At 38.1% G+C, this 25,551-nt stretch overlaps 1 protein-coding gene across 7 annotated transcripts in view; it reads left to right on the forward strand.

The window, feature by feature from the left end:
• C4H4orf50 (chromosome 4 C4orf50 homolog) overlaps positions 1-25,551 on the forward strand; it is an 81,624-nt gene that overhangs the window by 27,249 nt on the left and 28,824 nt on the right. For 3 of the 7 annotated variants that reach the window (XR_012633530.1, XR_012633531.1, XR_012633529.1), the window contains 3 exons: positions 7,007-7,249; positions 8,358-8,768; positions 24,817-24,941. Coding sequence is in view for 3 of the 7 variants with exons in the window: in XM_074904493.1 (XP_074760594.1) it covers positions 7,007-7,249; positions 8,358-8,747 (633 nt within the window). In the remaining 4 variants the exon portion in view is untranslated. Of the gene's footprint in view, positions 1-7,006; positions 7,250-8,357; positions 13,318-23,884; positions 23,967-24,816; positions 24,942-25,551 lie in introns of those variants that run through there. The other 4 variants (XM_074904493.1, XM_074904492.1, XR_012633532.1 and 1 more) reach the window with 4 other exon arrangements.

Below are 25,551 nucleotides of genomic sequence, written 5' to 3' on the forward strand. Positions count from 1 at the left end.
GAAGACATTCTTAAGGACAGAAATCTGAATCTGACAACCTGGAGAAACAGATATTCCCTTGCAGTACTTCAGTGACCTTCAAACAAGCTCTTTTTTTCCCTTTGATTTTCTCTCTCATATTATTTTAAACAAAGGCTGTAAAAAAACCCCAAACAATACTTAGTGATGTTTGTGGCAAGTATACTCAAGTAGAATCTTGCTGGCTAAAATGGGAAAAAAAATATTTTGTGTTACACATTTGTAACACGTTGGGAAAGTGGCTGCCTACCACGGCAGGACACAGAACCTAGGTTCATACTATGTTTTGTACTTTGGCTAACACAATGCACTGCAAAATGAGTACATAAAAATTACTTTTTTTGGTGACACTGACATCTGTTTTTCATGGAGAGAAGTAAAAATCCCTAGAATGGTCATATAGTATAGGAAATCTCCAGCATTATTTTTCTGATTATTTTGCATTTTTACACACAAAGTGGTATTCTGTATCACTCTGAAGCTTATTCTTCCTGTGTTATTAAGGCTTACAAGCTATCACTCAGTCATACTTGTTTCTGTGGCAAGCAGTAATTTAACTGAATGTTAAGGAAAGGGTAGATTGATTCCTGGTTGCAGGACAGGTCAGGGTTCTCTGTCTGGCTATGTCTCCTTTGAGTATGTCAAGTCTGAGTCCACCATTGCCTCACCCAAGCTCACACTGAGAATTAATGTTTTATGTGACAGTAGTTAGTAATCATCTGTCAAAAGGGAGATAATACTTCACTACCCTCAGACATTTTCTCAGACATTGCTGTGATAAATGAGCATTAGTGTAAAGTACGATAAATATCAAAATACTCTGCACACTCACAGTGTCTCCCTCATTGTCTAATTATCACAAAACTTAGCAGCTCCAGCAGGAGATAATTAGATTGAATCTATATTTTGATGCCCAGTGAGTTATTTTGCAATGTAGGAGCCCCACATTCAATCCACTGCTTCAACAGATATTTAGCTATTCATACCAAGTGGAGCACAAACCCCTTCCCATAGTATCCCGCACCATAGTGCTCTGAGGTCTGACTTAGGTTCAGGCACACTGGGATTCAAGGCTGGTGTTTTTGATCATGCAGAGAACAGGATAGCTCTTGCTGGGCACCTTGACACTGAGCTTTGGACCATTCTAGTCTGTGATAAGTACAATTCCATGTGTAACAGGGGAAACCTTTCCTGCCAAGACAGATCTGTTACGTATGTTCCTATGAAAAATTTAGGTTTCTATGGATCAGTTTTTCAAGAAAACATTTCAGTGAGGAAATGTCCAAGTGACACTGCTTCTAATTTAATAAATAATAGTTACAATAAAAGACCATTTCATATTCATGTGATACATTTCTTTCTTTTTAAAAATGCTGTACTGAATTCTGTAGACATATGTTAAACTGAGCTGACTTTTCATCTTTGAGGAATCATTTTTTGCATGTCAACTCTTATTCTCACTGAAATTCACATCTAAGATTCAAGGGTTATTCCCAGCTTTTACTTAAATAAAACTACCTTGAAAGCTCATTCCCTTCCTTCCCCTCAGATTTTCACTTCTAAATCATTCTTAACATTTGAACACTTCTAGAGAAAATCTGGTGGATTGATGCTTTTGTTGTTATTGTTGTTTTTCCTTCTTAAATTAAGAATTTGCAATTAGCTTTATTCATTTCTGGACCCAGTGACAAATGGAAGCCTGTCACACACTGGCAGCAGACCTGCCTGCTTTGGCTTACTGATGAATTTCAGCTGAAAGTTTGCAGTGATGCATGAAGGGCTGATCCAGAGACCTTTGAAGAAAAAGGAACTCTTTATTCAGCTCAGTGCCTGGTCTTTTGTAGTTCAGTAAAAAACTTTGTGTCTGGTTCTCAGAAGAAAATATATTTTAAAATTCTTTTAAGAACATATTTTTTTCATCTCTACATGGAATTACATGTAGATTGGCTAGATCTGCCCTAGCTGTGTGCTAGGAAGCTCCAGCTTCAGTGGAGGGCTTATGGGCATCAACAAGTTACTCATGCTTATAAAAAAAAAAGAACTTCAATTCTTTGCTCATTCAGGATGCAATGGATGGTTGGTCATTCTCTTCTGTTTGCCAGAAGTATTTTCTTCCTAACACTCATCCCAATTAAAATACTAAAACACAAAGGCAGTGTGATGGAAAACCAATCATCTTTGGAGCTTCTCTTCCGACTTCACTTTCAGTGTTCAAGACTGTTCTCAGACTCGATAAATCACTGTTGTCACAGTTGCTTTCTTTTGCTGATTTGCACTAACTCAAGACTTCAAATCAGTTCAGTTTAGCAGAGCAGCATGCATTTGTGTTTTGTCATTCTTGATTAATTTAACAGCCCAGTGTTACATTCAAAGGTTTTTGAGTGAGAAATAAAATTTGCTTGAATCATGTAGTATCACATGATTTTGTTCCAGCAATGTACATTTCACCGAGGCCTGATAGACACTCGAGCAATATGTTCAGAAAAGAAAGTCAATTTTCCTTCACTTAATATTCTTTTCAAGTCCCTGTAAAGAGCACTAGATTTTTAATTACTTTCCCTCACCATAAAACTGTACACCATGAAGCTCTTTATATGTAATTTAGTTTGAGTATTTCAGTGGAATTTAATTTAATTTTAGGTTTTTTAATCATAATAAACATACGACTGCACAGAGTGGGGTTTATTCTTTTTCAGCCAGAGAAAACAGCTCTGTGGCTGTACTGAAAGCAAAAATTGTGTGCAGAATGATGAAGAAAAACTGCCTTTCCATTTTGAAAAAAATAGCCTTTTGGGGAGCCATAGGAATGACAATGTATGTCTAACATGGACTTGAAATTTTTTGAGGCATGAAGAAGTTAATTTCTTAAACTTTTGTGGTATATTATCCTTTTAAAAGACTTGAAGTGATAAACCACTGGAGCTCCTTGTAATGGAATGATAATAAATTTGGGCAACTGAAATAACTAAAACCTGTCTTATTTTGTGTTTGGAAAATGAAAAGTATGTATCTAAAGAGGATACATTGCAGGGACAAGGGCCGCCTCCAGTGGGTGCGCATGGCACTCGGCACAGTGCCATAGCTGGGATTCACATGCCCAGTATCGGAGACAGAATATGTGGCCATTTTTGGCCTTTTGTTGTGTCCCATTTTAATCATCTTCTTTTAATGCTGATTTTCTTCAATTGTAGAGGCCTTAGCCTCATCTTTCTTTTCTTGCTGCTGTAGAATTAATTAATGGACATTATTAACAGTTGTTTTTCTGCCTTTCCCAGTGGGAAGTACACAACCACACCATTCATCAACTGATGTTAGATATTCATGCTCACTAAACAGCCGACAAAAGGACTGGGCTTTACAAAAGCTGCTTTACTTGGGTTGGTAACAGTGCAAAGCAAGAGAAGATGCTTCAGATAACTAATAGGAAATGTGAAAGAGGAGGCTCCATTTTTTTCTGATTTTTAGGTGCCTACTTGCAGTTTAAGAAACATCTTTCCCCAGTTTGACGAGCTTGAACATGAGGCTGTGCCCATGCTGCTTTTATTAGAGAACCACACAGAGGAGCAAGTGAGCTTGGCTTGCCTTTCAGATGGGCTCATCCCAGACAGAGCACCTGTGCTGTAATTTGCGGCCTTTTCTCTCTCTTTTAGGGTGTGTGTGGAGAAACAGGAGTATGTTCAGTTCTTTCCCTCAAATGACTGAGCCAACAGCCTCTGTCCAGAACTGATGGCTGTAATGGACAATGCTGCTGTACTCATTCACTTCCATTTCTCTTCCACTGGAAAGCTTTGTCTTGATGATATTTTTTATCTATTCTTTCCATAGTGGATCTGAAACCTCTGTGGCTATTTGCCCTCATTTCTCAGAGCTGAGAGGGAATTTGTGCAAGGAATATAGGGATAAATGGTAGTGCTTTTGATGCTTTTCATGGAGTCATCTTAACCCATATGGATGGAAAGCTCCAGGCAAACAATGTGCCCAGTTTAGTGAATTATTTGTTTTACAGAATAGGGAATAAATGTGCACAACAGTGTAGCTTAATCCTCATTTGTATCAGGGAATTTTTTCTGAGATACTTTTCAGTAGAACAATGCTGCTTTTTTTTTTTTTTTTTTTCCACTATTTCTACTCATTTCTTTGCAAGAAACCACTTACTGCTTTCCTGTGAATCATATTTGAAGGAAACAGACTTGAAATAACAGTCTCTGATGGTCTCCTTAAAATGATTTGTGCATGGCTGGTGAGATCAGAAGCTTTTCTGGCACTGAGGGTGAGACACATTTCATGTTTGATGTCAGTGTTTCAGACAATCACATCCATAGTAGTTTATCTATTTCTTTTCATAGTTAGTGGAGAGAAAGAGGTACTTACAAGGAGGTATCCTGCCCATTTTATGTATCTGCTTTAGATAAAGTGAGAAGAGTTATAGAAGTTGGGCTCCATTTTTTGTGAAGGGGGCCAGGAGGAGATATGTTTTGGTCAGATGAGTCTCACCCTCAGAAGGGAGAATCAATTTAAATTTGGACTTTCAGTCTTTTGGGGACAATGCTGATCAAAACCAAGGGACCTTTCAAGACAAAGTGTTTTGCAGGAAGAGGCATCTTTTTCTGACATTACAGAAAATGTGACTTGAATAACTGGAATTCCAAAGGGGTGAAGCGATGGTGATTATTATTTAGCAATTTTTTAAAAGAGTAAAATCCATTGCTGAGAGATATGTTATTTTTGACCTTCAGAAAGGTTAATAAAAATACTGAAGGGTATAAAATACAGATTTAAAACAATTAAGGGCATCCTGGCCTTTCCAGTGAAATAACTGATAAAGGTGTTAATTATGTAAACGGATGTTTGTACAGTGTCTCAAGAATTTGTGATGGCCGAGGAGATGCTACTCAAGGTTAATGCCATTTTAAAGTAAAATTGGGTTTGGTTGACAAAGATTGAGATCTGTTTCCTGGCTGCATACATAATATAGATATTTCAGCAGTGGTTTTTGCTCTAATTCATGGGCAGGAGTGTGCGTTTGACTAGAATAGTAAATGCAAGTAGAGTAACAGCCATGATTAAAATAAGAAACCTTTAGAAACTAACCTTCCTTTTTTTTAGAATTAAATGATTTAATTTTAATTAGATGAATTAAAATGATTTATTCTTCTCTCTGACACCACTGTCTTTTTATTTTTGTAATGTTGGGGAAAGATGATGGGTTTTACTTTAATGTCAATCCTTTCTAGAACTTGTCATTATGCAAGTTTACACTTATTCAAGTTTGGTGGAATATCACAATATTTTAATTTCTTCCTAGGTGGGGTAATTTGTGGAAACTTGAGAGGAAAGCAAAAAATATAAAAGGAATACAGAATCAATATTGTGTGAAAAAAAAAAAAAAAGAAATTAATGTCTGGACATTGAGATAAAATGCAGGATTTTTGCTTAGCTACATCCATAGTGCTATAGAAAATATGATCTTTAGTGTTTTAGTGTTTCACAGAATCTTATGAAACACTGAAGATGATCTTTTTTGAGAGAATCATACCAACTTTCAAATATAGTGCAGATCATACTGTGAAAACTTCATCAGTGTAGTAAGAGCTTCACTCATTAGGGTTTGCATTAAACCAACTTTCTACTGAGTTTCAGTACTTTGGCTGCAGCAGGATTTGGTAATCCCAAGAGGCAAAAGAGTTTCTGGGTTGAACAGTTGAAGGAAAGGAAAGACCTTACAAGGAGGTTATTTTTTCTAGAAATTAAATGTGCCAGTGTCACAGCTTTGATTTGGTGCTGTATTTTTTTTCTGATAGCATTACCAGCTCTCCTGACTACGAGGATGGTGATTTGCCTTTGCATGGGTCACTGAGCTCCAGAACTTATTCTGCTCCTGCTGACTCTCATCTATCACCAGAGATATCTCTAACTGTGTTTCCTGTAGTGAGGAAATTCTCATCAAATAATTTTAAATCCAATCTCTTCATGCCTCAAAACATTTCAGGGCTGCCCTTTGTAACCCTCCATCACTTTCAGCCAGGCAGCATTTTTCATGAGTGCTGGGGAGAGATACTTCACTCATAACCTTGGTTAGAAACCAAGGACTTCTGACACCACCTTTAGCTTCTGATTTTACAGGGAAATGTCCAAACGTATAGCTTTCACTTTCCAACTGATCTGTGCCTCTGATGCTAGGATATCTATCTACACGCAGGTGAGGTAGATAATGCTCATTAAAGATGTAGAGAGCAAACCTAATATATTTCTTTAAGTAAAATGTGTTTTATACTCAGTAACCATTCCTGACCTGGCATATTTATAGTATTTGCCTTTCTGGAGCTTTTGCAAGAGGACTAATGACAATGAGGTAATAACTCGTAATCAGAGCCGGGTCTGCTCAGTTTGAGGAAGAGAAGGCTGAGGGGAGACCTCATCACTCTCTACAGCTACCTGGAAGGACATTGTAGAGAGGTTGGTGCTGGTCTCTTCTCACAGGGAATTAGTGACAGAACAAGAGGAAATGGCTTTAAAGTCCAACAGGGGAGGTTCAGACTGCACATTAGGGAAAAATTTTTCACAGAAAGAGTGGTCAGGCAGTGGAATAGGCTGCCCAGGGAGGTGGTGGAGTCACCATCCCTGGATGTGTTTAAGTTAAGGGTCGTTTAGAGGAGATGCTGGGGGAAATGTGTAGGGGAGAACTGTGTAGAGTAGGACTGATGGTTGGACTTGATGATACCAAGGGTCTTTTCCAACCTGAATGATTCTGTGATTCTGAGAGTTGATGAATACAGGATTCCTTTTTAGACAGATGCAGGAATTCTTCACATTTAAAATAATTGGTATATTATATTTTTCTTATTTTGGTAGATGTAGCTTATTTACATTTAATTTCTGTGAACAGTTATTGTAACGAATTCATCCAAGTGGCTTCCACTAATCCAAAATAAACTGTTGGAAGACTTCATCTAGCTTGCATTTCTTAAAGTTAGATTTTCTCTTGCAGATGCTGCCTTCTTCCACAGACATTTCACAGGCCACTGGACAACCAGAGGATCATAAGACATATGTCAAAGTGAATGGGATGACTGGGTCAATACCTGCAAACTCTCAGGAAGAGATGGATAGCATCCACAGTCCTGCCATCACTCCAGAGGTGTATGCTGGCTCTCCTATAAAATTAACAAGCCCAGAGAAGATCATATCCTTGCATTCAGAACTAAGACAAAACTATTGCAAAAATTGCCAGGTCAGTAAAAATTTTCTCATATTTTTTAGTTTAGTCATATCTATTATTCTTGGCAGTCATTTTATATGTACTATAGATATTTGAATGATTGCTTCCAGAGATGCACAGCTGATTGTTAGTTTAACCAAGCTGAGGATGATAAATGCTTAATGTTTTTCATTATGCATTTTCTTCCTCATTGTTTAGGAATGGCTTGGAGCTTGTAAAAATAATTAAAAGGTTTTGTTTTCATCATGGTGTACTCTCTGGTAAGATCATCTTTGAAAATTTTTGTATGTTTAAAAAAAAAAAAAGTTGTTATGTTGATCTTGTCCTACCTTTTTTCCCTCCAATTCTTTTTTTTTTTTTTTTTTTAGTGATCCAATTATTCCTATGCCCTGAAGCTCATTATAGTAATTTCCATTAACTGCAGGAATCCTGTTAAGAACAGAACTGATCAATTGCAATTGCATTTGTGACAGTCTGCTGCTAAACTAAAGATGCAGGAGATGTCACCCTCTCTGAGACAACATAACCTCTTCAAAATTGTGTGGAAATGAAATTCAAGTATGCAATTACTTGAGCCAGTTAACTGCAGTAGTTACCAATATTACTCTAATCTACAAATAAATGTAATAAAACAAGTAAAAGCATAGTTTTTCATTTTGACATTAATAGTTGAAAAAATCATGCAAGATATTGAAGTCTCCTTTTAGTTAAGAAATTTATTATACAGAGAAATAGTGACTCAGAATTCTGACAACATGTTATTTAGTCCAGGGGATATATGTGACAGTTCAGATCCAGTTTCCTGGTCATTTTCTCTATCACAGTCACATAAAAAGGATCAATGAAAATATTGTCATAAAAGAAAATTATTATGGAGAACAGAATGCAAGTAACTATTTGATTGACCTGATCTTTGTAAACTCAGGGATTATTTTTTTATGTACACCACATGAGCTCTAATTAAATCCCAGTGAGAGCATGACACAGGCCTACTGTACAATTATATGGGAAGCTACAGCTGAAATCAGCCACAAGGCACAGAGTGGCCTCTTTCCATATAACATACAGAAGCACACTGGGACATCCAAAGTTATGTTTTCTTTTCTTCTTTCCTGCTCAGATGCCCTCAGTTGTCTTCTCCAACTCAAATCCAAAGGCTGACTGCAACCTACCCATGATCCACAAGGAAACTCCCTGGCCTCTGCTGTCAAGGGTGAAGGATGCACAGGCACCTCCAGAGCATAGTGCTTTCTGGGCCACGAAGGGGAGGGGTCGGTTGTTGAAATGTGATGATGCATTCTGGGGTCATATAGGAAATCAGCATGCAGGTGCTATTCCCCAGGGAGTGAAACAGAAAAATGCCATTATGAATAAGGCATGGCTCTCTAGAGAAAAAACAGATGGCTCAACCTCAGCTACCACAGCAAAAAGCTATTTGTCAGACATGTTGTCAGCAAGTAATAAAGGTCAAAATCCTGTGGGGAGAAATCAGCTGCATGGGAAAGAATAAAACCTGCAGAAATAAAACAAGGTAAATGATCATAGCAATGAGATCTTCCCATTGCTATAAAAGTACTAATCATTTTTAAAAACAAAGATTTTTACTGGTTAGCATGGCCTAGCAACTAGTTTGAGATAACTGGAAAAATTACATGAAAAAGAGCTGTGATACTTTTTATGATCAAAACTTCTTAGAGCGTTTGAGGTCACTGGATTTTTCAGTAGCTGAGCTGTCTCCCCATTTTCTTTTCACTTCTTGTTTGTGATTTGCTTTTCTTTTAACTGAGACAGTGAAACACAATCTATTAAATCGCTCTTACTTTTAGGTATAACTCATTTCTTCAGTGTGCAGTGGCAAGTTCTGAAAGAATACCTGCTTTGCACGACTGTTCCCTCTGGGATCTAAGGCAATGTGATGTCGTGAACTTCCTAGAAACCCATTTTACAGAAATTGGGAGGTAGTTTTGCTGTTAGTGTTTCTTTAGTGTCTTGGGATTTTTTTTTTTTTAAGATGACATAGCAGCATACTCCTGTAGGTGGTAGTATCTGTAAAACAGCATCCTTCAATTGTTACTTTTAAGTAACAAATTGCAGCTTAACTTGAGTAGTTTTACTGGACATGTTCCCAACCACTTTCTTTAGGTAACCACTTGGGCATCACGAGTACAGTAACATCTGCATTGAAGGGATGGATGATTCGGACTGTACCCTGTGCTGCCAAACCCCAACACCTATAAAAGGGACAAGTGGATGTTTGCCAGGCCACCTGCGCTAGCAGAGATGTGACAGTTCTTCCTCATAGTCTGGCTCAGAAATAGTTGTGGTCTGGGCTGCATAAACCTTTGATGAAGGCTGGTTATGAGAGGGAAGAAGAGAGTGTGTCTGTTCAGGTGCTGCTGTGCACTATCACCGGCTGACTCTGGGAAGTTTAACTGAGCATGGTTGTATATTCCCTAAAACATTGATTTTTACTGACTAACCAGAGTTAATACTTTGGGAAAACCGCCATTATTCACATGTCCCAGCTATCTTTATTTTTAATCACTTTTATTAGAAAAGGGCATTTTTAACAGACAGTAATATGTGCTTTTCCTCTGCCTCTACTGATTACTCGTTTGTTCATAGTATGTTACTACTCTGATGCTGCTTTTTGGAAGCCAGAAACAGAATGACTGGTTTTGAAGAAATAGTAATGCACACACTCACACTTTATTGTGGGAAACCCATTTTCATTTGCTCATTAAGGTAGCAGTGCAATTGCTTACAACAGTAACTGAATTGGTGTTCATCCAACATATCTTTAGAAAATACACACCAGATGCCAAGGGGAATAATAGCCCCTGAAGTGATGTTTTGGAGTGCTGTCTTAAGCAGAGGAGACACCAGTGAGGTTCCAAAACCTGGGTTTCTGCTTTCATCTGTCTTTCTCTTTTACCTAATGTCTGGCCAGCACTTCTGAAGATAGATATACCTGATACCCAGCCACCAGCTGCCTTCTTAAGATATTTTGATGTGGAAAAACACTGGAAATATTTGACATGGCAACTTTCATATTGATAAAATGATGTTTTAAGAATTAGCACTTGTAAGAACTTTTTTTGAGCTTTATCTTTTTCACAGAAAAATACAGGGCCTAGAAGTTAAGGCTGGAAGTCAGATCATAATGTGCTCTAATAATAAGAGTATTAAAAATAATACCCTGAGATAATAATATCAGTCTTTGTTATCCTAGTGTAGCTATCTACTTTGTGATTGGGTCTGTAGTAACTTACCATGAAGTTAAAGCCTTTCACAGTGCAGTCCCTTTCTATCAAAGACAAGTGTGATTTATTTTAAAATATCAGGCTTCATTTTAAGCTAATTAGGTTATTTGGCCCCATTCTTACTCCTGCTGGAATTAATAATTTCAAGGGCTGCAGACACACACAGGTGTAGATGGGGAAACAGACACTTGCAAGCATATTACCTGTGTGGAAGGACTGTAATGCAAAATGGACTCAAGCAATTTCTCATGCTAATGAATTCTGTACTGGCACTTTGTAGCTTTGCTTCACAAATCACAGATTTCAGTCAAATTCTTGTAGCCCCTTGTGTTTTTAATTTTTTAAGACATCCATTCTTCCTACTCCTAGAAATCGTGGTTTAAATGTGTGCAGATACCACGGTTGTCTTTTGGGCAGCTGTTTCAGCTGCTTTTCATTTCCCTTAAGTCAAAATGCAAGATTTTAGACACCACAGTGGAGGAATGCTGGTAATTTAACAGCAATCCATTTGGAGTGCTGCATGCAACAGCATTAGAAAAGGTGGATCAGTTTTCTTTTTTAAACTTATGTCCAACTCCTTTTTTTCCCACTATTGAATAGGCAAATGAGAAGTGATAGTCAAATTATGCTAAATAATTATGCACTAATTGATGTACAAGAAGATTAGATGATTCATTGCACTATCAAACAAGGTCCTTCAGGTTCTTCAAACAGTCATTTATAGAAAACAGCTTCAGGATGTACAGTGGTAGGCCAGATGGTTTGTATATTGGTGTCCTGCCAAGCTGAGGTCCTTTGGGAGTCTGAGCCTGATGAATGACTCATACAGAATAATTAATATTGCCCCATAAGATGTAAATGATTTGTTTCTTTTTTGAAATTGAGGATGATCAATAGCGATGTGCTTACAGAATATATATGAAAAGTTGACTTGTATTGAATCACCGATGAGCTGCTGTTTGTCATCCATGGACCCGAGTCAAATGGCATTATCTGTACTTGACTGGATGATCAGGACACTTGAAAGGAAGCTGGACAACAGTGTGCTTCCTACCGACGGACGCTTACTGAGCCTGCTTCCCATTCAGACTCTTTCACTTACAAAGAACTTGTTTAAAACAGAAAACTATTTGCTAGGATCAATAGTTCACATCAGACAAGTGTCTATTAACCTATTCAGGCTATATGTGCCCAGTTCTATTTTTCTAGACCTAAACTCCCAGTACTGAAGTCAAAATATCTCAATTTGGCAGTAGTCATCTCTTTTCTCTCTAGTTCTAACAGAAATATTACTTAGAATATAAATGCAATACATGGAAGTAGTAATCTGAAATGGTGATAGTGCTTTTAAAGGCTGTGTGAAAGATGAACTTTAAAAGAAAACGCACTGTGTACCTGAGTCTACAAATGCACTGTAAAGTAGTTTGTATACCCTTTGGAGGAGGAATTCAAATTTGAAAATCAAAAAACATTGGAAGGAATATCCATTCTCCTATGACAAGTGTAAAAAAAAAAAAAAAAAAAAATTCCATTACTTTCTTCCAACACTGAACAAGCAGTTCTATGTAATCAAAAAAACCTAATAATTGTCCTGCACTCATGCTTTATCTATTTGTTATCTATTTGGCGCTTCTCTGGTAGCAGAGGTCATAAATAGGGAATATAATATCAGGTTTTATGTTCAGATGAAAAGAAACAGAACACCTACAATGACAGATCATGTGTATTTTAAGAAAGTTCTTTTTAGTCAGTGCAGTTCTTGCATTAGTCTACTTCTATTCCTCTTATTTTTCAGGAAAATAACACTAATTTAAAAAAATAATAATCATTTGCCCTGCATTTTTGTCTCCACTCACCTGTGCATGCAGTCTCACTTAACTACCAATAATTCATTATGCAAGTTCAAAAGATAAAGTCAGTTGCCAGTTACATTTTAGAAACATGGTAGAATCAGTAGTCAGAAGGAACATCCGTCTTTGAGAACTGGTCTGCTGGAGAAGGCCTGAAAGTCACTGGAAACTAGATAGGTAAAAAAACTGTGTCTTTAAAGTAAATGATGCCACTCTAGGATCTCCTGGATATGAAACATTTGCAGAAAATGCCAGAGAGATTGCTCTGGAAGCCTACCACTCCCCATCTATTGCTTATCTTATGCTATGTAAAGCTTTTATATGATCTGATGTTCAGCTCGTGGTAACTCCTGTTCCATGCTGATATTTGTATGAGCCGGAACAAAACCAAGTTGCCCATGATTAAATTTTCTGTAGTCCTTAATAATTCCTATTTATATTTTTTGGGTAGGAATTCTGATTTGTAAAATCACTAATATCTTCTTAATAACAGCCTTTTCATTTAGCCCTTAAGCTGATGGATATTAAAGCTCCTAATTAAAGCCAGATAATGCATGAAGGATTTCTAAAGTGCAGACCTTTCTTTTAAAGCCTGATTAAACCAAGAAACTCCCACCTGTTCATACAACCATATTCTCAACAGGTCAGGCAGCTGATAGCATTGATTTAAGTCCATCTTTCTTGCAATAGCTTTTTTGTGGGAATAAAGAGAAAACAGGAAGGACTGGGGCAGAAAACGGAATATTTCAGAAATCTTGGCCTATTACATTTAGCTAGGAATATTGTCTTTCCCCAGTCTGTGCTTCTTATCCTATCAGTCAGGATAATGGTGAACCACAGAATAATGTTTTCATTTACATATAAATATGTCTAAAATATTTATGTGCATATATATGTATAATTGCATGGAGTTTGATATAAATAAGGCTAGTATAAAATAGTAGGGAGAAGTCACTTTCTGCAAATCTTTTTCTCTCTTTATTTTTCTTTCTTTTTTCCTCTCTCCATTGGGATTTGCTAATAGAAGTAGGGACATGAGGTGAGACTGATTTTATTTATATTATTATTATTATTATTTTAAAGATTGAATTTAAACCTTAAATTAAGGGGAAACTAAGACTATACAGTGGAAGTTCTGGTTGTACCTTGACTCCACTGCAGGTTAAAATCCAGGTATGTATCAATATGTCTTCCCTTTCCCAAACGCACTAGTTTCCATGGGAAGGAAACTCCCTAGCATACTCCACCTGTCAGCCCAAGTGTAGATAACAAGGGGACCAGGCCAGTGGGGGACACTTGCCCTATAGCAGTTTAGCTCCCCGTTGTCTCTTTTGATGCTGAAAGAGAGAGAGAAAAAAAAAAGATCAGTGGTTGTATAAAATATTCTCAGTACATTTTTGTCTTGCTTTTATATGCATAAACTGTTGAATCTTTATTGGGTAGGAGTTAGACACCACGAGGGAAAATGTCAAGCTCTCGCTCAATGTAGTGTGTCAAGTTCTTGAGAGAAAAAGTTATGACTTGTGAAGTAAACAGCTCTTTAAAAAAAAAAAAAAAAAAAAAAAGAGGAGGCAAAAAAAAAGATAAAAAAAGAACTAGAGGATCTTATTACAGATGATGGGTCAGGTTCACCAGGGTGCCACAGCAGCTCAGTTTCAGTCTGGTGATCCAGAGCAGATGTAAGCCTGGCTTCTGAGACACTGAAACTGTGTTGATGTTCAAGTAATTAGTAAATCAGGTCAAATATCTGCAAATGGAGAGAGACTTTTTTTGGTGGATTACTGGGAACATTTAGCCAACAATTACTCAGAAATGAAGACATTATCTGTTCTGCCTATTCACTGCATTTTTGGTCACGGTGTGAGAACATGGAGCCGAGTAAAGGGGAATTTCAGTAAAGGACTCCTTGAAGTTTGCTTGGGTTGGACTTGTGCAGACAAGAGTGAGAAGCTTTGGAGTGCCATGGCCTCTCAGCATGACTGTTTGGCAAAATTTTCTTTAAGTGGGAAGCTCCTGGAGCACATTGTCGATTTTTGTAATGTGGCTCCAAGGCTGAAAGTCATGAACATTTCTTTCTCACCCTTAGTGGAAGCCGCAGCTAGAAAGGGGGGACGTGGCCGTCTCTTGTTACCCTCCCTTGCTTCCACCATCTGCTGGGTGCTACCTTCCTGCTTTCCCATCTGTGGGCTGGGGACTCTGTCTCTCAGCAGCCACATCGTTGTTTCCAGCTGGCTGCAGACAGTCCCTTCTGGTGAGCAGGCTTTAAAATCTAGGGATGAGGCTGCCTAGCTGGAAAGTGATGGCAGTTTATGACTGTGCAGGGAGCTTTGACTGAGGGCACGAGACTGTTCTGGTCTTAGAGGAGCTGATTTGTAGGAGAAAATGCACTCCATGTAGCTGCTTTGTGGATAGCAAGGGACTGAGCTCTGCTCATCTATGCCACCCTTACAATTTTATGCACCTTTTCTGTACTGGATATGATCACCAAGATGATCTGACTTCTGAATGAACAGTTAATTAGAGATCTTTTGTGGATGGAGGATCTTTTGCAAATGACAGTTTATGGATGAGCAGAGAGGTTGATGTACATGAGCTGGGCAGAAATAAATAACAGATCCACTTTATATGGCTACTATAAGATCTGGATACCTCATCATTTTGCAAGGTAGAAGTATACTGTCTGTATCCTATAGCTGGTGAGCAGAAGTGTAGAGAAGACAAGGTCCAAGTAAAGAGTTTTAATTAAGAGCACACTGAGTGTTATCAACACTAGATTAAGACATGGTCTCATGGAGGACAATTCCCAAGTCTGAGCTGGGAGGTAGAGGTCTTGGTCATGTTGGGATTTTTTTAGGATGGCTGCAGAAGTTTTCATTCTCTAATTTAACTCTCATAGCTCATCATGGCCCCATTGCCTCCTATCCACAAACAGAAATTGCTGTCTCCTCAAATCTGTCAGTGTGGCTGCTCAAGCAATAAATCTCTAAAATCATTTCTGTCAAAGTGAACCTGCAAAAGAGCAAATGACCACAGAGGGAGCTCTGCAAGAAGTTCTGGGGAAATAGTGGTGTGTGGCAGGGGGTTGACCCTGAGTGTTGGAGAGGGTATCAGAAGCAATAACCTCTCAAGGTTTTTGAAACCAAAGAAATGAAGCTGCAGTTGGTGTGGACAAGTATCCCAATGTTAGGTGGTCTGAGCTGGGTTCAGAACAGAAATACATTGTGTGATGATGCTTAGGAGAGCCAGAAAAAATCACTGCTTTTTATATCTGACATCTGCATCTTTCTCAGAACATCACATTCCTGTAGTCGCCCTATTAAATGTCTCTGTGAGACTGGGATTTGCACTGACTTTTGCATGTAGACAGACAGTTGACTCAATATTTCCTGGTTCTTCTCAGGTGACACGACATTTTTACTAGGCTACAGAATTAAGCTCTTTATTGCTTACCACTCAGCCAACACTGCAGACCTTCACAGCAGTTGCTGTCAGGTGTCTGTCTCGCAGGCAGGGAGTTTGTTATTTAGTATTTAGGAACTAAGCTTAATTCATGCTCTAGGGAGTGGGATTCCTTGGAACATGTGTAAGTCTGAGTGATTTTCCTGGGGTCTCTGACAGTCATGAAGAGAAATCAGCACTTGATCTACAGGACAGGATTCATCTCATCATAACGTAGGTCTAAAATAGGCAAGTTGATCTGCACTCTATAAGTGCCTTGTCATGTCACTGACTAGAAGGATGAGTGGAGGGGGACTGTCTCAGATGTCAAGTCTACACTGCAGAAGAAAGGGAAGGTGATTCCCATCCAAAGTACTTTAGTAGGAAATGTGATCAGGGTCATATGGGACTTGCTCATGGTGATCTGGTAGTGCCTAGCAGGACAAAGACTTGCAATCTTCCTCCTGTGTCCTAGGTGACTGCTCTGAACACTGAGCTAACCTTCTCATAAGAGATAAGGGACATTAACACTTGGAAACCTCTCTTTTGTGTTGTTCTAGCTCTTTTTTTGAATGTTCTTCCTGAGGGCTTTTACTTTTTACTTATATCTTGGATTAATTATATAGTTTTGTCTTACTTTATAGTCACCAACTCTGTTGGATTCAATGTAAGATGTTTAGGTACCAGTTTATATATATATTAAATAGGAAATAAAATGTGTATGTAGATCTGAAGCCTTGTTGACCTGACAAATTCTCCTGAGGCCCTGGGAGATCAGAGACAGCATTCATCAAATGAGACACTGAGCATATGCTGGGTCTGGAGCTAATACTCGGGAGCTTTTGCATAAAAATAAGCTGGATTCACTGTTCTTCATCTGTGAACTGTGCACTCCTCTTTAGCTGTGTGTGCTTCCCCTTGAATAGTGTCAAATAGGGCAATCCAGGAGAGGGCAACAACTTATAAAATAGTGTATTCAAACACATGGATTCAGCTCAAGCTGTGGAGAGTTTTCTTCAGTGGATTAGTACCTGCAGCACTGCCATTCTTCTGGGAAATCACATAAGCACATGCGTTTCCTTTAGAGGGCTTCTGACCTCTTTTGTGTTCTTTTTCTTAATTTCTGTGTCCTAAGTAAGGTGATATTAAAACAAATCCTTGTTGGTATGCTTCCTTAGGAGCTTTATAGTGTGTAAAAGAGGGAAGTAGTTTCTGCTGCTCCGAATTTAAAAACAATTGCTCAAATTTCTGCAAGTGTCTGGAAGACGACATGTCTGCTAAGAATGAGCGCTGCTCTTTGCACTGGCAAACTGTACGCTGGGAAGAGAGTAATGTGATTGTCGAAACACATCTTTCAGTTTAATAAACTATTTTGAGAAGAAAGCTCTGCCTTAGTTTAATAGTAGTCCTTGGAAAAAAATTCTAAACTCTAGCATGAAAATAAACACTCCTTTTCTGGTTTGAGATAAACATACTTTCTTCTGCAGTACTGGAGTACATTTAAAATTAAGCCTTTTATAGACAAATGGGATATGAATAAGACAAATGCTTTAGCAGTATTATTAGGAGTAATATGTTGTGGATAAATCTGACCATTTTTGAATGTAAAAACATTTGTATTTTATTTCCTAGCCTAGATTTTCCCTCAGAAGAGGTTGTCTTGTCTGTAAGACTTATTTGAAACGTCATGATATATGTCCTATTATGTTTTACTGCTTTTGAGCCCTCAGTTGAACAGAGGTCATAGCAATATATTGTTTTGCACATCTCAGCCGGATACTCTGGCAGCTTAACATCGGGGGCTCCTTCCCGCTCCAGAATGATTGTTTTGGGACTAATTACCAAGTCACAGTGTTGTAAAAAATGTCTGAATCTTCTTGCCAATCTCCTCCTTGATTATCAGTGGAAAGAATTACATTTCCATCTGTGTGTTTTACATTGGGACCCCTTTGCATAGGGGTCTCCCCTCCCTTCTGTCCCTTGGCAGGGAGTTTATACTGCTCCCACAGTCAGTCCACCCCGTGTGTTTTCCTTTGGCAGCTAAGTCATTGCATCCCCGGCCACTGCAAAGCTGATACCAATCCATCGACAATAAGAGAATAAAACATCAGTTACGTGGACTTCAGGCCCTGGGAGCTGCATGGCTGCCTCCTGCATGTGAAGCTGTGGGATCCTTGGTATTTTTGGATTGCTGCAGCTGAACTCAGAGTTATCTGTTAATGACCACACCATTAAAAAATCAACTTATAATTTATTGCCTAATTTATAGGCTCACCTCATAGACCTATGACACAAGTTGAACTCATGTTCAATGATTAATGTGAAATAAAAGGTAGTGTTACATGACCCAGTTAAATTAGATGCTCTTGATCTAATCCTGTCATTCAGCCACAGCTGTTAACAGTTTTATGTCCTCATAAAAGACTTGTATCTGTGCTGCTGAAGATTTTTAGGCTTAAAAAAAGCATAAAAAAACATATAGCCAGAGCTTATATAACTCAATAAGAAAGAAACATCCATAAACATAATCAGGAAGATAGATTTAACAAATATGAGTTTTATGACATAAAATGTTACGGAGATTTTTCAAAATCGTAAGACGGCATTAGGTATCCAGATTTCATTGACTTTCCATTTTAGTCAATAATTAACTCCTCTTATGTCTTTGAAAATGTCCCCTAAATTATTGAATTTGACTATACACACCATGGATAATCATATAGGGCCAAAGATGAGGATTCTCTGTGATTTTTAAATTTTATTTTTATTCAATGCAAATTTCCAACTGAAATATTTACCCATGGGAGAGTATAAGTAAAAGTAGCTGAAGAACCTCAAGGTGGTTTCAAGGGACATGGTAGCATTCACCTTTGTAAAGCCTGTCAAGTGACAGGACTGTTGAGATGGCTTTTTGTCTCCCTGAGCATCAGGAACTGGCTGCAGAGTTGACTGCTCTGCTACAAGGACAGTGTAATCTTCAGTCGTATCTTGGACTTAATGGGAATTAACAGAATCCAGAGATCTTAAATGAATGTTCCCATTAGGAAGAACACTTTTCTTCTCCCCCATTTTGTGTGACAAGATCAATATCTCATCAGGGAAACCTTCGATACAGAATATTTTAAATGAGCATACAATAAATAATACTCTCTTGACTGCACTTGGGCTATAGGAAGAAGAGGTTTTCTCATATAATGAGTGATAAGTGGAACAAAGATCATTTGGGAATAAAATGTAGTTGTTTGATCCATTTGATAATTTCCATCTGGATGGCATTTGCTTCCCTGAGTAAAGGGAACAGGAGCTGCCTATTTCTAGGCAATCTGTTCAGTTTCTTTCATGGGAAAGTACAGTTTAGCTATTCCTTCCATATGGACATACATTATTACATCTAACAAACATGTTGTTCATCTTTCATTTTATTCAGACCCTCTAAGCAGTCTTAATTCCTGGGTCGGTTGGAATGGAGATTGAATGTCCTCTTTTTTTTTTTTTTCTCCCCTCTCCAGAAATCAATGAGGGAGGGGAAAGATCCCCATTATTCTGTATAGAAAGGTGCCAATTAATTTACTGAAACAAAAGAAACTTTGCTTGAGGGACCAAAAAGTAAGAGTGCAGTACGAATACCAGAATAATCATTGTTCCTCTGGCCCTGATGATGCTGGAGGCATACAGGTCTGCAAGTGTGACTCCCTATTATCATGGGATCTGAGTCATGGAATCTCTGTCATAAATTAAGCAAGTTCTATCTCAGGATTACCCCTCTAGAACAGTAAAGTATTCTAAACATTAAAAGAATCACTATAATTGTAATGTCATCTTGGCTAACCAAAGAGAAACTCTTTTCTTAGTGTAATGAGGTGACACTGGTTGATGCTGCATTTTTGCCACTTCCTGGGACTACTGGATCTTGTGCATTTCTAGCATTTTTTTCCTATTTGTATTCTTTTTGTGTGGGCCCTTTGATTAGCTTTCAAGAAGACTTGTATATCAGAGGTGATACATCAGAGCTACTCCAGTCTGGGTTGGCAGCAAGGTCTGCACCCTACTCCCCTCGCAGAGCACAGTCATTCCAGCATGAATTCCTGTCACCCAAAATGTCATGAAGTACCCAAGTGCAATAAGCATGTAGGCACTGGTGCTTTGTCCTTGGAATACTTTTATTTGAAAAGTGATTCTTTCCTCTGCATCACGATTTTTTTTTTAAGTTCTAGTGTATAAAACCTTTGAAAAAGGAATTAAATCTCTTATGAATATCCCTGTGCATATGCATAAAAGCAGGAAGGAACAGTAGGAATTGCTGCTTTTCTGAGTTTAAGAGGACAGCCCCATTTTCTTTATGAAAGACAAGCTTGGATTTTTTTTTCCCTTAGCAAACCCATGTGATGTAGTCCTGCAGTAATGGGGTATTGTGTGACTGCATGGAGTCAAGGAAAAGGACAAAAAAATAAGAAAAGGGCATGACTTAGTGCCTGGTGGGTTTTTTTAGGGCCACATCTCCTTCATCCTCTTCTTACTAGTAGTCCTTAGATACTGCTTATTCTGTCTTCCTTGGTTTGGTGTGACTTGCTGGGGTCTCTGCAGTGAGTTTGAGTTTTGCTTGATCATGCTCAGCACCCCCAGTGGATGCTGCTGTTGTAGATGTGAAAACTACTGGAAATTAATCCACAGAATGGTTCAGAGTTAAAACAGCCTTTTGTTGCTGCCAGTGATACTCATTTGCTCTACCAGTGAATGTTGCCACTCATACATCAGATCTATGAGAGCATGAATAGCTTCCAAATGTGTTCAATCAGCACCAGAGCTGTAATTTCAGCAGCAATTGCTCCTTAGCATTTTTCACCTGTAATTGTTATTAATTTTCATATTTATCAAACAGCTGTAAATTGAGACCTCTAGCTTGCAAATACTTGCGTGATCTAAAGAAGTCTGTGAAGGATGATTACGCTCCAATGTCAGTGGAGGCTTACACTGATTCAGTTAAAGTTCAGTTAGGTCCTGATGCTGAGGATTTCAGTGCCTTGGCAATCACATGTTTTGTCAGAGAGTTCTGAATTTTGGATTTCAATGCTTAATTTTTTTCCACTGTCCTTGCTGCTTGATAATGTTCAGACTGGACAGAAGTAACCTAAGAGATTAAGCTCTCACTGCTTGCTTACATGGTGGGTTTCTTCAAACTCTCTTTAGAGTCCAGGCTATAACGCTTGTGTTTGGGTGGTGCAATCCAAAAGACAAGCACAATTCCTAAGTTCCAGAAAATATTTTTTTTATTGTTCTGACCTTTAACAGTCTGCACCGGTGAACAGAGTCATGTCACAGGCAGCTGGTAGGAAAGCGCTCAGCTCTTTTGCAGCCTGCATCTGTTATGCCTTCTGTATGGGAAGGGGCATCCCACCACATCTTGCCTACCAGCTCCCCAGACACAAGGTTTTTCCAGTACAGTGAAACCAGATTTTTCTGCTGAGAAGTTTTGAGATTTTTTTGTGGCTGGAAATAAGGGATTTAGCCTTAATTCCAGGCCATCTTGGCTGTCTGTCTTCTTCAGGAGTGCTTGTAAACTCTCATGGTGACAGGAGGTGATGAAAAAGAGAGTTGGTCAGGTTTCTGGTGACATGGGGTCTCATTATTCATGAAGTCCACAAGCCACAGTGAAATTACTAAGGATTTAAGCCTGGCAGGCTGTGTTGACTAAAGGTGTTTCTTTCATATGCACTTTAAAGGAGGTGAGGAGGGAGAGGTAAAAGATGTAAGGGAAGAAATGTTAGAAACAAGAATTCGTCCAGGAACAGAAACAGAAGTTGGTGGAAAAAGAGATGAGGTTCTTTTGAGGGGGAAGGACCAGAAGGAAAACAGACAAATGTGTGTCAGGCAGAGAAAAGATTTGAAGGTGAATCCACATTTCTCAATTCTGATTATTGTTTTTAAAATCTGCTTATATTCTTAATTCTTTAGCACATATTTAATTCTTCAGTAAAGTATAGTTAAATCCAGAAATATTATGATTTGTAGAAAGGATACAAACAACTTCCTCCAGTGATGGAGGGCTTTTTATGCTGTTAAATGACCCATATAATGTACATACTGTAATTGTTTGTCTTTTGTCAAATTGGTGTTTCCTTTGAGCATTTTCAGTTTCTTGAAGGAGGAAAACACCAGAAATATTCTGGGTTGTCTTACGTGTATGTTGTTCATGTAGTGATTATAAGGAGGCAAAAAAATATTTTTATTAGATTTCTTATGAGTGCATTTTAAGAAGCAAATGTCATATGAAGCATTAGGGTATTCTTTAAAATAGGAAAAAAAGGAGGATGTGTCCTTCTGTTCCCCAGAGTTCCAAGAACTCATGGCTGAGCCAGTTAATGCCCAGATTTTTCATGTGAAATTCAGTCTTGCCATGCTGGAGGCCTTTGTCCCTCCACAAGCACACAGCCAGGATTAGAAGTCTTCAGGTGGGCTGACTCAGATGGGGAAGTACCTGTGCCCAGCTGCGTGCAGCCCAGGTGCTGAGCAACTTCTTGGGCAGGGGAGAAGGAATGGGTCAAAATGAAGAAACAGATGTTGTCTAGGCAGGAATTCCCATGCATTTTGTTTACTCACCTAGCTGTTGAGGAAGCCCCGAGATGACATATGTTTTCAGTTGACAGCCTTTTTGTAAATTAGCTGTGACAAATACAATACCTTGTTTCGCATGGAGAGAGATGATGTTTGTTACTGCTGTGTCACTTCAGCTGCGGTTGTGGATTTTCTTTTTCTTCTCCTCCGAAAGTAGCTTTAAATGAGAGAGAAGTAATATCTGGTTAGCTAACACAATATAAACAGCCAGCTGAGATTTCCTTCATTTACCAGAGTCCTTAGAGCTCTCTTTGTGCCCTTTAAGATTTTATCGAGATCAATCATGGCTTTTTCAATCTTGGTGGTGTGTGACAGTTGGATCTAGCTAATATCTATGCCCTTAATAAGTTATTAAAGTGGGAAGCATCATTAAGAATTTATTTTATGCCTTGAAGTCTTTTTTGGACCCTTTTGTTGTGAGACAGTAGCGACTACTGCTGGCAAAAGGGGCTTTGCTGCTGCGTGGCAGCGCAGAGGTTGTGTAAGTTGTGCATGTGTGGTACCTGCACACATGCTGACACTGTGGTGTGGACATCCTTTGAGCAACTAAGTTACAGCATTCAAGTTATTGATGTAGTTATGTTAAACATAATTTTGCTTTATTCTTACTTGCAAGTTTACATCCTCATGTATTCTGCAGGCATATACTAGAACACAACTAGTGAGGGCAAATAGCCAAATTGCTATGTTGGTTCTTATGCTTAGAGAATGGAAACTTGCTTGTGGGTAGAAGGATAGAAATATGTTTGTGAACAGAAAAGGAAGATCCATAAAAAAAATGAGCTAGCATCTGAAAGCAGATACCTTGGGGAAGAGAAGGGGGCAGACATACTCTCCAGGGCTTTCATAATTTGCTGTTCAAGGACTTCCAGAAGCAGAGCTGGTTTCTATTCATTCAGAACCTTGATGTATTTTTCTTCTATTAGACTGTCAAGTCTCTCTCAAACCCTCATAAACTTTTTGCATTTGCAGTATACCATGGAAAGGAGGACCATCACTTAATTACATGTTAAGAACCACCTTGTTATGAACCTGTTATCAATTAGTGCATGCTGGCTCTTGCCATTCCTTGTTTCCCTCTCCACTTAGATGTACTTTTACCCAAGAATCAGTCTTCACTGTAGAGTGTAAGGTTTGCACCAGAATCTATCTAGCAAACAGCAGCTTTGTTTACTGTTAGCTTTTGGACTCAAGTTTCCAAAGCCATTTCAGGTCAAACACAGAGTAAACATTTTTGAAAAGTCCTAAAGCCTTTCTCCTCTAAAATTAGAGGTTTTAGTGTAAATGGATACTTTTTTTTTTTTTTTTTAAGTAAGAGAAAGTACTCACTGGGTCAATTCCAGAGCACAGACAAAACTTTTGGAAGTATGACTAATATAGCAAGCTGTGTTCCTTATCAGAGCTTTTAAGATAAATCAGGCAATGATAGGTAGTGGGAAGGTGGACTAAGTTAGGAAATAAATACCATTTCTTTTCTATTCCAGAAAAGTGCTTCCATTTGATATATTTGACATTTATCATGTTCTGTCTCCTCTGTACAACTCCAGAGTACTTTGCACTTCAGAAATCCTCAGCTTCACAAATTATTATCTCAAGTTACTACAGACCAAGGCAAAGTAAACAGGAAAACCAGAATGAGAGTCTCTTCTTGTCAACTCTTTAAAGCTGTGTATGCACAATTAACATCTTCATGCTTCCTCTTCCTTTTTCAGTTGCTACCCATTCTGAAAGAACTTTCAAAGTCTTTATGTCTTTAAGACACATTTGTACACCAAAATGCCCAGAGTCTCTTTCTGCTGTTGAATATTAAAAAAACCAGTCAATGTTTTCTTGTTGAAGTGTGTTTTTTCTCAGATTCCTGCCTTGAGAATTTAGCAGTTATTTTTTCACATAATGTCTTTTTTTCCATACTATACTATTACATCTGCTTCTTTTTGTTCACTATTTTGTCTGTTAAATAGAAGTTTTATTTCATTGAAGTAATTTTACTACCACATATGATCCAATGTTTTAATGAAAATTTTATTAGACTGCCTAGCTAATGCAGAAGATAGTGACTGAGATGAGTAACTGTTAATGTTTTGCTAATCTCCAAAATATAGAATTAATAGGGAAATTCACAGTATTGATAAGGAAGTGTTGATATTAGAAAGCTCTGTCCCTGTTAAACCAAAGCAATTAAAGCATGTGCTGATTGCCTTGTAACTTGAATGCTATATTGACCAGGGTTTTAACAATTGGCTTACTGTTAAGAACTCAGATGGAATGTTGTGCTGAACTGGGGACACTGTTAAATTGACTTTCCTCACTAAAAAAAAATATAAAAGCTCCAGTGTGTGCACTTACAGTATGTCAGTGACTTGGAAAGCTAATAAAAATAGTATTTTTGCTGTATGTTTTTTTGTTTTCTCTCCAGGGATGAGTTTGCCAGTTGGTTTGGTCTACATTATTAAACAGTGGGAAGAGACAGCCTGATGGTTGGTTCAGAGAGGTGATGATGAATCAGAACATTGCAATATGACTTTAACTGCAGAATACCGGGTAGGTTCAACACAACTGAACATTTAGTGGCTTATCTCAAGCGACATCAAATAAGTTTTATTTCATTTTTATCCTTTTTTTGGGTATAGTTTCATTAGATAGAGAAAACCCTGTATGCTAACTTTTAGGAGTGTTAATTTTCAGCTACAGCACATCGATCTTGAAACACTCAATAAAATCAGTATAGCCATTTCTAATGACAAACGCAGAGCTGACATTTTTTGCACAATGGTCACTGACATATAATCTATTCTGCCGCCTTACAAAAATCGCCCCCAAAATAAGCCAGCAAACTAAATAGAAATATATGTCCTCAGGATAGTTTTAAAATCAACTATTTAAGATTTGCCTTAATATAATTATTATATTTTTAACTGAAACACCAAGTTTAATTATGTTTCTTATTCACTCTAGAAGGCTAGATTTCTTGCTCCTCATTGGTTCTGGTCCATCCCTTGGATTTAGATAGGACTTGGGTTGTACACTGTTGCTGAGTCATACAATTTGTATCAACTGTTTGTTGATGAACTATATAATTCTTGCTTTGATCACATTCAAGATTCCCCACACTCTTAAACTTAGTTCCCCTTTCACTATGCCTTTAAGATAC

This window comes from Athene noctua, chromosome 4, assembly GCF_965140245.1.
Source record: "Athene noctua chromosome 4, bAthNoc1.hap1.1, whole genome shotgun sequence".
Lineage (NCBI taxonomy): Eukaryota > Metazoa > Chordata > Aves > Strigiformes > Strigidae > Athene > Athene noctua.